This window comes from Rhinoderma darwinii, chromosome 1, assembly GCF_050947455.1.
Source record: "Rhinoderma darwinii isolate aRhiDar2 chromosome 1, aRhiDar2.hap1, whole genome shotgun sequence".
NCBI lineage: Eukaryota > Metazoa > Chordata > Amphibia > Anura > Rhinodermatidae > Rhinoderma > Rhinoderma darwinii.
Window position 1 is genome coordinate 651,254,604 of NC_134687.1, and position 16,489 is coordinate 651,271,092.

General features: G+C 45.1%; 1 protein-coding gene across 1 annotated transcript; it reads left to right on the forward strand.

Annotated features, from left to right (window-relative positions):
* Positions 1 to 12,208: 12,208 nt before the first annotated feature.
* Positions 12,209 to 15,011, forward strand: LOC142699697 (oocyte zinc finger protein XlCOF29-like). The gene is made up of 3 exons (XM_075848076.1): positions 12,209 to 12,619; positions 14,148 to 14,311; positions 14,778 to 15,011. Exons 2-3 carry the CDS (start codon positions 14,234 to 14,236, stop codon positions 15,009 to 15,011), a joined length of 312 nt encoding a protein of 103 aa, XP_075704191.1. The 5' UTR covers positions 12,209 to 12,619; positions 14,148 to 14,233.
* Positions 15,012 to 16,489: the final 1,478 nt, after the last annotated feature.

Below are 16,489 nucleotides of genomic sequence, written 5' to 3' on the forward strand. Positions count from 1 at the left end.
TAGTGACATCCCCAAACACACTCCAGTAGGAGGGGTAATGATGGTCACCCAGCTTTCCCAGAATCAGATATAACCAGGAAAGGGCTGGATGGACGGGCTGAGGGTGTACAGGGTTTTTGGTGATCCCCCTCTGTCATGTGATTGAACCTAGGTTACCAGTTCTGATGCAGACGGGGTTCATGTGACTATAAATCTGTCCATAATAAGAGACAGTGCACTCAGGACAAGCCCTGCCCTCATGCCGTAGTTGTGTGGATCTGTCTGCAGTGATGGCGGTGGGTGGCTCTGACACCCGCCTCCCCCGTCGGGTCATCTCAGTACAGAAGGGGTGTCCGAATTGGAGACACAGCGCCGCATCTGTCCTCAGGTTGTGTCTGGTATTGCAGTTCAACTCCATTGAAGTGAATAGGACAGAGCTGTAATACCACACACGACCTAAGGACAGGTGCAGCGCCATGTTTACCTGGACAACCCCTTTAAGACTTTCCCCGTGTGTGTGTGTGTGTTTGTGTGTGTGTGTGTAGCAGAGCATGCACGGACGCTGCTGATACTTCATAGCCGCTTATCAGCTGTTTTGAAGAATCAGCGGCGAGCACCCCCCCACACTCACACAAATCCCACCCAAACACGCAAAATCAAGTTTAATCAAGCGTTTTTTTATGTGGTTTTTTGGCACGTAAAATGTGCAAAAAAAACGTGTCAAATACACGGCGTGTGAACCGGTCAATTGAAAAGTCATTCACTTCACTTTCTTCATTCTAAGGGTATGTTCACACACAATGTTTTCAGCTGAAAAATCGGAAGCAGAATGCCTACAAGCATCTGCCTATTGGTTTCAATGGGAAACACGGCATTCTGTTCCGACAGGGCGTTTTTTACGTGGTCGTTTTCCAAAACCGGCACGTAAAAAGACGCCCGCCAAAATGAAGTGCACATCACTTCTTGGGATGTTTTTGGAGCCGTTTTTCACTGACTTTATAGAAAAACAGCTCCAGGAACGGCCGTAAAAAAACGCGAGTTTGATTAAAAAATGGCTTAAAATCAGGATCTGGTTTCCCTTTGTTTAGTAAGCGTGTGAACATACCCATAGCCTTTTGGTGTGTCCTATAACTTCTGCCAGCTGCAGAATCCCACCCAAAATAGCTGCCGGACACTGCTTAGCAATTTGAAGACACCTTTTCCTGGCTTGTAGGAGGGGGGGGGGTGAGATTCCCTCCCACATTTACAGCAGCTGTGAGTCAGGTTGCTTTGCCTTATTCACCTTGCTGTAATTCTAGGAAGTGCTCCCCCTGGTGGCCAACATAGAAAAACCTATCAAATTATTATTTAATTTTTAATACTTTCCACCATATGTAAGAAAAAAATATTACAGCAAAAACTTAAAACATATAATAGAAATAAGTAACGACACTTAAACAAAAAGGTTTAATTTGAGACACAATCCCTTTAATCTGACTGCAGCTGCAGGATGAGAAGCTCGGATAACAGGCAAGGTCCCCTCGAGCAGAAGCCCAAGGCATCTGTGCAAATTTAAGGGGTGGGCCCCTCCTGTTAAATAACATCCAAGGCTCTTCCATCCATGCAGCTACGGGCAATGGTACATTTTTATTTTTGTTTTTCCCTGTTAGGGTGGTAATTACAGTATTATTATACAGCTCCCTTATTTCATATAAAGTAACAGGGATAGTGAGGTAGGGCATGCTTTTGGCATTGACAGGGCTGTGTGTGAAACTCCAACAATCAGTCAGGTTGTTTTGCTCCCTCAGAGCATGATACAAAACCTGGTGATGTTTGATAAACTTATTGTCCCAATCGTCCTCAAGTACATCATTGAGGGTGCCCGCCAGTGGCAACATTATCAAGTAGCGACATCTTTGACATCCTGTTTTACAATCTTTTAGCAGTGGCTGGCGTGGATCCAGGTGTCTTTGCCTTCGAGCTTGACTGAAGTTGCAGTGACCAGTTGCACCTGTTACGGTTTAGTATATCTTGGCTCCAAAGCCTTCCTTATGTGTCTTTTCAGGACTACCCAATCACCGGGCAGCAGTTGATGGGTACCTTCTAAGGAATGGTGATGTGGAATAGAAGAATACACTTGTTTATGCCTTTCAGTTAAATGCCTGTGTAGTTGGATAACATCGGCTGTTAGTCCGTTAAACAACTGTTGCGGGAAGTACAAACCCGTCTTTGGGACTGACCCAAACAGTACTACATAAAGGCTGAGTTTCAATGGCCACCTAGGAGCGGTTCTAACAGAGTACAATGCCAAGGGTAGGCATTCAGTCCATGGCAAACCTGAGGACTCCATGGCTTTCTGTATTTTTAACTTCAGGGTTCCATTTAGTCTTTCTACCGTACCACTACTTTGGGGGTGATATGGTGTTTGGAATGCCTGTGTGATGCCGAAGTTTGTAAGTATATGTCCTAGTACTTCTCCTGTGAAGTGGGTTCCTCTGTCACTCTGAATTACTTCAGAGATTCCATATTGACATACTACTTCACTGAGTATTTTCCTAACAGTGTTTTTTAGCTGTGGCTTTGGTTACTGGCCATGCCTCAGGCCAGTTTGAAAACAAGTCAATACACACGAGGACAAATTCATATACACAAGGAGATATTCATATACACGAGGACATATTCATATACACAAGGACATATTTATATACACTAGGACATATTCATATACACTAGGACATATTCATACACACTAGGACATATTCATACACACTCATATCGGGTAGTTGTATGTAGTCCACCTACAGCCACTGGAAGGGGTAATCAGGGCGAGGTGTGCGCTTACTGGGTGTTTTTGTAATTTTACCGGGGTTGTGTCAGGCTACCCTCTGCATGTCGAGCAGCTGCGTTCTGGAATCCAGGGGCAGACCAGTGTACACAGGTTGTAACACAGCTATCATGGCTCCTTTTGAGTGGTGGACAGGGGAATGCGTTAGGGCGCACATCATTGGAAAAAGACTATGTGGTAAGCACGTTTTACCCTTTACATGCCATGGCTCTCCTTCGCCTCTGACAGCTCCTGCCTCCTGCCACAATTTCAGTCCAGGGACCGACGCTTGGGTCTGGAAGGCACACAGCAATTCCTCCGTGACTGGGCCCACATCTTGGACTACCAACACGAGGAGGGTTTGCAGCTACTTTTGCTGTTTGGTCAGCCCGTGCATTCCCTTTTGTTTCAGGGGTCTCTAGTCTTGTGTACGCTTGCACTTTAATTATGGCTACCTCTGTAGATAATGCTAGAGCCTCAAGTAGCTATTGCACTTCATCTGCATTTTTGATGGGTTTGCCTGCTGAAGTCAGAAAGCCTCTTCCTCGCCATATTGTTCCATAATCATGTGCGACTCCAAAGGCGTACCTTGAGTCTGTATAGACGTTCACTCTTTTACCTGTGCCCAACTTACATGCTTCTGTGAGTGCCATGAGTTATGCCTCTTGGGCAGAGCTGCTGGAGGGCAGTGACTTTGGCAGCACTGTCTTACCTTCCTGGAATACTGCATACCCGGTGGTGAAATGTCCTGTCTGCTCATTCCAGTATCTGGATCCGTCTACAAAATACTGAACATCATAGTTAGTTAAAGGTACGTCAGTGACACCTGGTAACCCTTGGGATTCAAGTTTCATTAAACTGTGAAAATAATGTTCATGTTCCATATTAAACAAGACATTGTCATTTGCAAGTTCATACATTAATGGTCTGGCATCCCTCCCTTCCACTCCTTTCGCTACAACCATAGGTATCAAAGTAGCAGGGTTGAGCGTAATAAATTTTTTCAGAGTGATGGAGGGATTTAACAAGGCAAGTTCAAGTTTGGTGATACAAGAAGTGGTGAAGTGCTTAGTCTTAATATTTTGCATGACCTCAGCAACTGCGTGTGAGACATGAAGCACTAAATCATGTTGTAAAATAATGTTTGCAGTTTTGTCAAGGAGGAGGGCGGCTGCTGCAATAGCCCTGAGGCAAGAGGGAGCACCTTGTGAAATGGGATCCATGCTAGCCGAGTAATATATGATGGGGCGCATACGACCACCATGGTCTTGTTTGAGCACACCTGAAGAGTGACCATCTTGTTCGTGACAATAGAGGTGGAAAGGCTTAAAGGGAATGTGACGCTAGAAAAATTTATTTTATTTTTTTAGTTAAACAATTAGTGTATAGGTGATTAAACATTGTTCTAATTTTTTTCACGAGTCAGGAAATATTATAAATTAGATTCTAATTTATAATATTTCCCAGTGCTGGTCACTAGATGGAGCAATTCCCAAAATTGCATGTGGTAAAGCAACCACATTGCTTTATGCTGCAAAATTTGAGAAAACTCAGGAAAATGCATGCGCCGTTCCCACACAGACGGCGTACAGCATTGTGGATGGAACGGGCCCCGATCGCATTCACTATGGGACTGTAGCTGCCGTATTCCTTGTCTGTATGCGTCGTTAATCGACACATACAGAAATGGAAAAAAAAATGGCAGCCCCCATAGGGAAGAAAAAGTTCAAAAATAAAAAAAAGTAAAACACAAACACACAAATAAATATAAAAGTTTTTAATAAAACACTACAATCAAACTGATGAATTTTTTTTTTTTCATGACACTGTTCCTTTAAGGTAGCTAGGGATGCCCAAACCTGGGGCTGAGATCAAAGACAACTTGAGGGTCAGACGAGAGTTCGAAGGGGTCAGTCTGTAGGCAATCATACAGGGGCTGCATTTATATTGGCGCATTTTTAATCCATGGTCTACAATAACCCACTAATCCCAGGAAGGCTCTAAGAGAGCACTGGCTGTGTCTTGGATAGCAGGAAGCCTGGAGGGAGTAAGGTGCAATATACCAGCAGAGAAGCAATGACCAAGGAAAACAACAATGGGCTTACAAAGCTGTAATTTGTTCCTGGACACTTTGCAACCTGTATGGGACAGATACAAGAATAATGAGACTGTTTCCTGAGCACATATGTCAGCAGAGACACAACACAAAAGCAAATCATCAATATATTGCAATAGACAAGTGGTGGAGTGTTCGGGGGACCACTTATCCAACAGTTCTTTCATTGTATGGGTGAAAATGTCAGGGGAATTTGCTGTACCCTGGGGAAGCACCATCCATGCATACTGTTTGCCTCTGTGGGTGAAGACAAAATATTGGTAACAATCTGGAGACAGAGGGATAGAGGAAAAAATACATAGTTATCAGTTTCTTTTCTAATAAACTAGCAATGTCCGTTATGCAGACTGTGCTTGTTGTAATATTTCACTTGAGGGAGAGAGAGCAGCAATTTACTTCCTTCGAACACTCTCACACACTTCAACCAGCTGCTGCCCCACCCCCACTTTTTACAACTTCCCCTTTCTTGTAGAACTAGAAGCCTCAGCAAGCCAAAATGCTGAGAGGAAATTGCTGTATGTATAACTCTAAAACCTGACTTTACACAGCTAACTTTAATTATTTAAACCTTATAGATAAGGTACGTTAAAATAAACACCAATCTATTTACACAACCTTGTACTTGTGTAAAAAGTCCTAGAACATTGAACTTAATATTTTTACATATAATAAGAATAATTTAAAGTTCAATAAATTCAGTTCTCAATCTGGATTGAGAAAAACATCTCACATCAAACAGTACACATTTTAATTTGCTCCAGTCGCTCCTCAGACTAGTCCACAACACACACACTGTATACACGGACACACACACTGTATACATGTCTACATCAACTTCTCATCATAATCCACATTACTCACTGCAATGTATCTAGCTGTATTTATCTTTAGATCACTAGTACAGTCACTCTTATCAAAATCATACTATTTATATCAACATTCAATGACACACTCTTCTATAGCTCTGCTTTTACGATCAGTTAGTCTTACATATTGAACTATGTAAACAACCTCCTTTATCTAATGTACCATTACTTCTCATCTTCATTTGTTTAAACATTCTTTTACAGTTTTTGACTGCTTCTTCATCTTTCAACCGTTTAACTATATCAACTTCTACACCAATGATTCCACACACCCACTGTCGGGTTCACGGTCTCCGGACCCCATGTCGGTAGTTTCTAAGCAGGTTCCCAGGTCAGCTGTATCAGACCTCGAAGGACTACTCTCCTGTAATGACGGGGGGTAGGGAAACGGACAAGTGAGCCCTAGTCTACCCGCCACTCTGTCCCTGCCTACTTGCAACGACCCGCCCTAGGCGACGGGGTACAACTGGGCGGCGGTCCCTGCGCTCAGTAATTGCACGACAACACGACAAACATACAAGGGAATACAAGCAAGGGAAAGGGGCAGTTGCCCACGGCAACACCGTGAGCAACCAGAGTGGTGAACGAGCCGAGTCAAGCCAGGAGTGTGCGAGGTACCAAACGAAGAGCAGAAGAGTAGTCAGTAAGCCAGGGTCTGTATGGAGCAGGATCAAAATAGAAGGAGCTGTAGCTGGGCCAGGAAACCACACGAAAAGAATCACAAGCACCGAGGGACAGGAAGGGCAGGCTTAAATAGACCGAGGGCGGGAGCTAGCTGAGTCTGGCCAGGTTGCGATAGGCTCTCCCACTCCTAAGCCTGCCAGCCTGAGTGGTGGAAGCTGGAGTCAGTCTCAGGGATGTAGATTCAGGTGCTGACTGATTAATTATGGGAGTTAACCCCGAAGCTGTGCCTGGCAGATCCTTTACATCTCCTTTTTATTCTGACTGTGTCAAACCTTTCTATATCCAAACAATCAGGATATAGTGATATACCGTCCCCAGGCCTACAGCACTCAAACGGAATTGGTATATAGTCACCCTCTGTTGAAATCTGACTATATCAGATTCAAATATATCCTTACAATTAGGACAAAATGATATATTTTCCCCAGGCCTATAGCACTCGAAAAGTATACATATTTTACACTATACTAAGTGTGCGGTGGGGTATACTTTACGTTGATCCTTTACTATCTCAAACACTAACCATATAATAAAGATTACATACAGCAAAATACAAAAAACAATAGTTGGTATTTCAATATCTGTTCAATGTCAATTCAATTTATCTGTCTATAGAGTCTGAGTTCTATTGTAGACCTTTCATTCAAACATTTATACAAACACAGTGTAATGTCGGGGTAGGGAGACAGACAGGTAAGCCCTAATCTACCCGCCACTCAGTCCCTGCCTACTTGCACGGCCCGTCCTAGGCAACGGCGTACCACTGGGCGACGGTCCCTACGCTCAATATGTGCACGACAGACAAACAGACAAGGGTACACAGAAGCTAAGGGAAATGGGGCAGTTGCCGACAGCAACACCGTGAGCAACAAGAGTAGTGAACGAGCCGAGTCAAACCAGGAGTGTACGAGGTACCAAACGCAGAGCAGGAGTGTAGTCAGTAAAGCCAGGGTCAATATGAAGCAGAGGTCAATAGTATTAGCAGGAACAGCAGAGCCAGGAAACAAGAAAGAATCACAGGCAAAGACAAGCAGCAAATTAAGGTATAAATAGACCGAGGGCGGGAGCTAGAACCGTCTGGCCAGGCTGTGATAGGTTCTCCCAGTCCTCAGCCTACCAGCCTGAGTGGTAGCAGATCGAGTCACTCTGTCAGACCTAGGAGCAGATGCAGACTGATTAACCACGGGCGTCAACACAGAAGCTGTGTCTGGTAGATCCTTAACAAACAGATAAATAATTTTTTTCGGGATGGAAATGTAAGAGTCATTGACTGACCTGAGACAGAATCGGGTAGTGGAGTGGCTGAAGCAATTTTCAAGTCACTAACAGTGTGACTCACCACGATTTTATGTCACTGACTCCTCCCGAATCCGTCCACTGTGTTCAGTCTGTTACGCGTTGTCTTCATCCCGGGTTTCGGCACCAATATTGTTGTCGACATCAATTAAGGCAGATCATCAACTGGACCTCGCTGTAGTCTTTATCTGGTATTAAATGGTGGGAGAGCATGCAACAGGTACGATGCATGGTAGAGAAAAATAGCACACTAATACGATATGTGAGTGTAATTAGATTCTCAATTAGTACATGAGGTGATATATCATTAAGAAAAGCCGGGGCAATAAAACTGAGGTTATAGGGGTGATGACTTAGGAGTTAAGGCAACTGGAGTCAGTCTGATGGGGGATGTGACGTGTGTCCAGAGGCCACATTCTATTCCGCCTGTAATGACCCTCTCATTCCCCCACTTATTTCTGTTTGAGTCTGCAAGAAATATGTCATCTCTGTGTATTCTTCTTACGACCTTGGATACGTAACAGCTAGCAGTTTGGCTGAACACTCAGACGTAAATCTATCAGATTTGCAAGTTTTTCTCCTTATTGCAACATTTCTTATGTATGGGAATGTACGTCCCAAAAACTCCTCCATCTTAGAAGAACAAAACTATTATATTCTTGCCAAGAGAAATAGTCCAGATGAAACCCTGACATCCGCATCTAATGAAGAATTATAATATATTTAAAATGCAATATATGCCTGTGATTGGCTGAATTTGAAATATTCTCATTGTTTGCTATTGGCTGAATCAGAGTTATTGTCACATTGCCTCTGATTGGGTAACCTCAAGCCTACACCCCTCTTGAATGATATTATTGTAATTGATTTTGGCAATAAACCTCAGAGGAGTATTTTAAACATACGATCATTGTGTAATGACAGGGATAGGGAAACAGACAAGTGAGCCCTAATCTACCCGCCACTCAGTCCCTGCCTACTTGCAACGACCCGCCCTAGGCGACGGGGTACAACTGGGCGACGGTCCCTACGCTCAATAAGTGCACGACAGACAACAGACAAGGAAACACAGAACAAAGGGAAACGGGGCAGTTGCCCACGGCAACACCGTGAGCAACAAGAGTAGTAAACGAGCCGAGTCAAACCAGGAGAGTACGAGGTGCCAAACGTAGAGCAGGAGAGTAGTGAACAAGCCGAGTCAAACCAGGAGTGTACGAGGTACCAAATGCAGAGCAGAAGAGTAGTCAGAAAGCCAGGGTCAATACGAAGCAGGGACAAGTAGATCAAGAAGCTGCAGCAGAGCCAGGAAACCAACAGAGAAGAAATCACAAGAAAGGAGGAACAGGAAAGGCAGGTATAAATAGACAGATGGCGGGAGCTAGCTCCGTCTGGCCAGGCTGTGATAGGTTCTCCCACTCCTAAGCCTGCCTTCCTGAGTGGTGGAAGATGGAGTCAGTCTCACAGACATAGAAGCAGGTGCAGACTGATTACCTATGGGCGTAGTTAGGCTGGGTTCACACGACCACATTAACGTCCGTAATGGACGGACGTATTTCGGCCGGAAGTCCCGGACCGAACTAAGTGCAGGGAGCCGGGCTCCTAGCATCATAGTTATGTACGATGCTAGGAGTCCCTGCCTCTCTGCAGGACAATTGTCCCGTACTGTAATCATGTTTTCAGTACGGGACAGTAGTTCCACGGAGAGGCAGGGACTCCTAGCATCGTACATAACTATGATGCTAGGAGCCCGGCTCCCTGAACTGAGTTCGGTCCGGGACTTCCGGCCGAAATACGTCCGTCCATTACGGACGTTAATGTGGTCGTGTGAACCCAGCCTAACAGAAGCTGTGCCTGGCAGAGCCTTAACACATTGTCTGTGTGTTTTATTCCTCTCCATACATATTGATCTAATACATGATTAGCATCTGGATAAAATTCTTAGAGTGAGTGTCTGTTGGAACACTCGTCTAAATTTCAGTCTCATATAATTTGAGCTATGACTTCCAGAACACTATTATTATGAAATATCAGAGGACATTACAGGGAGGGGAAGAAGAGGAGAGGACTACAATTCCTAGCAAATCAGGACTGTTTTTTATATGATATCAGAGGACAATACAGGGAGGTGGTATAAGAGGAGAGAACTAAAACTCCCAGCATGTCCAGGCTGTTAATATGTGATATCAGAAAACATTACAGGGAGGGGGTATACGAGGAGAAAACTACAACTCCCAGCATGTATAGGCTGTTTCTATGTGATATCATTAGAGGGAGGAGTTATAAGACGGGATAACTACAACTACCAGCATGTCCAGGCTGTTATTATGTTATATCATTACAAGGAGAAGGTATAAGACTGGAGAACAACAACTCCCAGCATGTCCAGACTGTTATTATGGGATATCAGAGGACATTACAGGGAGGAATTATAAGAGGAGAGAACTACAACTCCCAGCATGTCCAGACTGTTATTATGTTATATCATTACAAGGAGAAGGTATAAGACTGGAGAACAACAACTCCCAGCATGTCCAGACTGTTATTATGGGATATCAGAGGACATTACAGGGAGGAATTATAAGAGGAGAGAACTAAAACTCCCAGCATGTCCAGGTTGTTATTATGTGATATTAGAGGACATTACAGGGAGGGGTATAATAGGAAAGAACTACAACTCCCAGCATATCCAGGCTGTTATTATGGGATATCAGAGGACATTACAGGGAGGAGGTATAAGAGGAGATAACTACAACTCCCAGCATGTCCAGGATGTTATTATGGGATATCAGAGGACATTACAGGGAGGAGGTATAAGAGGAGAGGACTACAACACCCAGCATGTACAGGCTGTTATTATGTGATATCAGAGGACATTACAGGGAGGGGGTATAAGACTGGATAACTACAACTCCCAGCAAGTCCAGACAGTAATTATGTAAAATCAGAGGTTATTACAGGGATGAGGCATAAGAGGAGAGGACTACAACTCCCAGCATGTCCCTGCTGTTATGTAATATCAGAGAATATTACAGGGAGGGGTATGAGGAGAGAACTACAACTACCAGCATGTCCAGACTGTTATTATGTGATATCATTAGAGGGAGGAGGTATAACACTGGAGAACTACAATGTGATATCAGAGGTCATTACAGGGAGGAGGCATCAGAGGAGAGGACTATAACTCCCAGCATGTCCAGACTGTTACTATTGGATATCAGAGGACATTACAGGGAGGAGTATAGGAGGAGAGCACTACAACTCCCAGCATGTCCAGACTGTTATAATGACATATCAGAGGACATTACAGGGAGTAGAAGAGGAGAGGACTACAACTCCCAGCATGTCAAGGCTGTTATTATGTTATAATCATTACAGGTAGGGGGTATAAGATTGGAGAACAACAACTACCAGCAAGTCCAGACTGTAATTATGTGTGATATCAGAGGACATTACAGGGAGGGGTATAAGAGGAGAGAACTACAACTCCCAGCATGTTCAGACTGTTATTATGGGATATCAGAGGACATTACAGGTAGAGATATAAGAGGAGAGAACTACAACTCCCAGCATGTCCAGGCTGTTATTATGTGATATCAGAGGACATTACAGGGGGGAGATATAAGAGGATAGGACTACAACTCCCAGCATGTTCAGCATGTTATTATGTGATATTATTACAGGGAGGAGGTAGAAGACGAGAGAACTACAACTCCCAGTATGTCCTGGCTGTTGTTATGGAATATCAGAGGACATTACAGGAAGGCGTCTAAGAGGAGAGAACTACAACTCCCAGCATGCCCAGACTTTTATGGGATATCAGAGGAAATTAGAGGGAGGAGTATAAGTGGAGAAGACTACAACTCCCAGCATGTCCAGACTGTTATTATGTGATATCAGAGGACATTACAGGGAGGAGGTATAAGAGGAGAGAACTACAACTCCCAGCATGTCCAAACTGTTATGTGATATCAGAGGACATTACAGGGAGGAGGTATAAGTGGAGAGAACTACAACTCCCAGCATGTCCAAACTGTTATGTGATATCAGAGGACATTACAGGGAGGAGGTATAAGTGGAGAGAACTACAACTCCCAGCATATCCAGGCTGTCATTATGGGATATCAGAGGACATTACAGGGAGGGTTATAAGAGGAGAGAACTACAACTCCCAGCATGTCCAGACGTTATTATGGGATATCAGAGGACATTACAGGGAGGGTTATAAGAGGAGAGAACTACAACTCCCAGCACGTCCAGACTGTTATTATGGGCTATAACGTCACGTGATCATCATCATTTCTCCACAGCACAGGAGCCCCGCCCCCTCACATAGACCAGCCCGTTATTTCACGTGATCCACATCACAGGTCCACCCCCCACGTCTCCTCCTCACTGATAAGCTCCGCCTCTTCCGCAGTGATCACATGGTCCTGACGTCATCACAGGTCCTTTAGCCAGAACCCATTATATTTCACACGTTTTAGCTCCGATCCCCACTGCACTGGTCACATGATCCCCATTCCCCCCTCATGTCACCTGATCATCATATCCTTCATACATCTCTCATTCTTTGTACTTCTAAGCTCCGCCACCAGATGCAGCGGTCACGTGATCTATATATCGTTACATGTCCTTCATCCACCACGTCTCTCCACTGATAAGCTCCGCCCCTCCTGCCGTTGTCACGTGATGGGGACGTCATCACAGGTCCTTCAGCTATTTCCATGTATGAGGTAGAGAGCAGCGCTGGTCGGGTGTTCTCTCTGTTATCAGTCACCCCGGTATGAGTGTATACAGAGAGCTGTCAATCATTGATTGCCCCGCCCACTGGACGCCTAGCCGGGATTTAACCCCTCCATTGCCGGCCTCTTAGGGGTAAGTTGTTATTTCTGGTCTTTGTAGTGGTCGGGTGGTTTGTGGGACGAGTCGTGTTTTGTAATGACATAATATTCGGGACATACAACTTATTCACTGACTTTTATACATTTCTTGTTAATGTCGTTCTCCGTGCGGTTTAAGGGAATGTTCACACGTAGCGAATACGACCCACAACACGCAAGGAAATCACCCCGAATATTCACCCCAAATGGTGGACGTATAATCCTCCCGAATATCTACTACAGAAATACAACAAGGCCGATCCTCACCTCTCCCAGCGTTACCATAGCAACACGTCCCTGCTCTTCCGGCCGTGTCCAGGTGACCCCTATAATGACATGTGACCTCTCCGGCCTGTGATTGGCTGCAGGGGTCACATGACGCCTTCTTTTATATATGTGTAACCTGCAGCGTTGCTGTGAACACGCGGTGGAGCCGCAGAGGATTCTGGGAACAATGGCGTTTGTTGCGGAACTTGACATTCCTATTGAACTTAATGGGGAAATTCTGCAACAAATGCGCAGCGAATCCGCGGTATAAATCCGATATCCTGCGTGTCTATAATCCGCACCGCAGGTTAACCCCTTCACCACCAGGCCAGGTTCTATTCACCCCCCCCCCCCCCTGTCTTCTCAGATCTATAACATTTTTGTGCTTTCCTGTCAGTGCCGCGGTGCGAGGATTAGGTTCTGCGGGACGAGTTGTAGATTTTCAGGGCGTCATATAAAGTATCACATAATCTCACTGCAACTGCAAAACTCCTATGTGGGGGAAATGGGGAAAATCTGGGATTCCTCCAATGTATTTTTGTGGTAAAAACATCCTGATAACTTTATTCTTCCGTCAATACGATTACGGAGATACCAAATTTCTATCGTTTTTCATGATGTGCGACATTTACAAAGAAAAAACGTAATTCTTAAAAAAAATTGTTTTGTGTCACCAAATTCTCAGAGCCAGAACTTTTTTAATTTTTCTGTCGATGGAACGGAGTGGGGGATTGTTGTTTTTTTGTGGGACAAACTGTACCATGTCTTGTGGTGAGATGTGAGCAATGTCTCCCCAGTATCCGCCATGTGTCAGGTTGTCAGGAGTCAGGTATTCATTGTCTGGGGCAGAAATGTCTTCATTTTACTCTTCTCACCTGAGAGATATGCCATAAATGTCTGATATATGGGGGTCCCACCTCTATGTGGAGCACGGGGGTCCCCCGACCCGCCTGGTGAGATGATGACTACATCCAGGTGGAGCATGAATGGAGAGGTGACCACACATGTGCACGACTCTCTCCATTCACTTGTATAGGAGTTCCAGAAACAGCCGAGCACGGCCAGAGGTGGAGCCGCATCTATCAGACATTTCTGGCATATCCTGGGGAGAAATGTCCGTGTTGGGAATACCCCTTTATTCCATGTGGTGACGGCTCTGAGAAGATGTTTCTCTCAATGATGAATAAGTGAGGTTCTGTATGTCACACATGATGTTGTCCCCTGTATGATTTCCATCTTCTCCTTTCTTCATAAAGACGTCTGCAGTACTAGATCCTCCAGATCCTCCAGTTTTCTCATCTTCTCCCCCACAACGTTCCTTCTCCTGAATGACCCACCAAGGATGGACATGGACAGGAATGAGATGAGCAGAAGAATCTTAGACTTCACCTTGGAGATCATCTACCTGTTGAGCGGAGAGGTAAACTTTTCTACATTATAGAACAAGTCACACATAGGGAAGGGACAATACATAATAGGAAGAATCCAGTGTCCTGTATAACAGCGTCCAGACCTTCCAAGTGACGTCAAGAAGCTGAAGATCAGCCACCAATATGGTCAGTTATGTGTCATGTCACCAATGCAGCAATAGTAATGTTGTAGAGCAATGAGAATGACCAGGAACCAGGAGGATCAGGATGACATCTATATAGAAACATAGAAGATGACGGCAGGAGGAGAGCACATGGTCCATCTAGTCCCCCCAATATTATTTCCTTCTTAGTTTTGGCCTTGTTCTATTTTCTCATTGTCTTTTTGTAGGTGAGGTCTCCAGTATTACAGATGTGGGGTCACTAGAGCTCTATACAGCGGGGTCACAATCTCCCTCTTTCTACTGAGGGGGGAATACTGTGTTCAGTTCTCTAAGTGTCTCTCTCCATACACAGGAGTACACAATAGTGAAGAAGACATCGGGTGACTGTACGACTCCCATCATCCATGAGTCAGGAGGATGGAGCAGTAGTCAGAGCCCCATCACAGAGCCTCCCCCTCACTCCCGGATACATGAGAAGAAGATCTTAGAACTGATCTACAAGATGACTGAGCTGCTGACTGGAGAGGTGACACTGCTGGGAATTCTGGGAAATTCTACAGTAACAGCACTGGAGGTGTCTGGGTGATGACTGTATCATTGTGTGTGTCAGGTTCCTATAAGGTGTCAGGATGTCACTGTCTATTTCTCCATGGAAGAGTGGGAGTATCTAGAAGGACACAAGGATCTGTACGAGGAGGTCATGATGGAGGACTACCGGCCGCGCACATCACAAGGTGAGAAGAGACAGATATATATATATATATTGGCATTACTGGGGGCACAGGCTGGACTGGTGGCCATGTTGAAGTCTTAATATCTTCATGTGCAGTACATATACACGTGTGTACAATAATGTGTAATGTAGGAGCTCAACAATTTCTGCTCTTTTCACATCACGTTAGATCCCTACGTTTCCTGTATACGTCTAATAAATCCAGAGTGCTACATTCACCAGACAGATTTTGTCTTTGCCACAAATGAAGCCCAGAGCAGCACACTGTACGAGCGCAGTAAAGCGAGGTGTAACGTCCTCGGCTTCATGTGTGTAATGTTCATGCTCTCATTCCCGCCGGACTTCTCTCCTGGACTCCTCTCAGTAACTTGTAAGCTCTTTTGCTAAAACGGAGGGTTTTGAGGTGGGCAGGTTTGGAACACTAAACTCCATCTACATAGCGACGTGCTGGGGGTTTAGTGGCTCCAAACCTACTGACCGGTTCCCTACTAAATGCTGCCAGGACTCCTAGAGAAAGCCTGTGAGTCCTGCTTCCCCCGCCCACACTGAATGATTGACAGCTTTTCCTTTGTAATCCTGCTCATAAAATATGAGGGTGTGACAGACGTTCCTGATGGGGCCGATGCCGGAGCTCTAAACACACGTTCCTTGCTCTACCGCCTGTCCGTGCAGACCATGTAAGGAGCGATGCTGGAAGGGTTATTATCAGCCCCCCACAGACATTGAGATCAGCTGCTGGAAATCTGTGATGTGGGGCCATTACTTTACACCTCTGTAAACATTTGTGGAGAGGGAAAATCATATTCCATGGCCTGCCGCTCATCTGTAGTGTGGAGGATGGGCAGTCGTACCAGGTGTATGTTCCTGCCAGTCATCAATCTGCGCCAGTGTGCTAAGCTGGTCATACACATTAGATGTATGTAGACCGGACCTGCTGATTTTCTAATGTATATGGCGACTTCCCAACTCTCCCCGGATGTCAGATGTCGGGAGAGAGAAGGATCGGGCTGCGGAATTTCAACATGCCGGTTCCTTTTGCTAATAGATAAGTCGCTATCAGAGAAGTCTGGTGGCGTCTTCTCCCTATTGAAAACACATACACACCCGACCGAGCGTTCATGTATATGGAGGAGGGGAGGAGCGATGGTTCACCTGACCGCTATCTAGAGTGTATGGCCGGCTTTAGACTGGTAGTTCACAAAACTAAGATCTACACTAATCAGCCATAAGATTAAAACCACCTGCCTAATATTGTGTAGGCACCGGCATAACAGTTCTGACCCATCGAGGCACGGACTCCACAAGACCTCTGAAGGTTCCTGTGGTATCTG

Excerpts from the sequence above, each read along its gene's own strand:
- LOC142699697 (XM_075848076.1), top strand. The coding sequence starts at position 14,234 with ATGGACATGGACAGGAATGAGATGAGCAGAAGAATCTTAGACTTCACC. Across the intron at positions 14,312-14,777 it reads TCTACCTGTTGAGCGGAGAG|GAGTACACAATAGTGAAGAA; the intron begins GTAAACTTTTCT and ends CTCCATACACAG.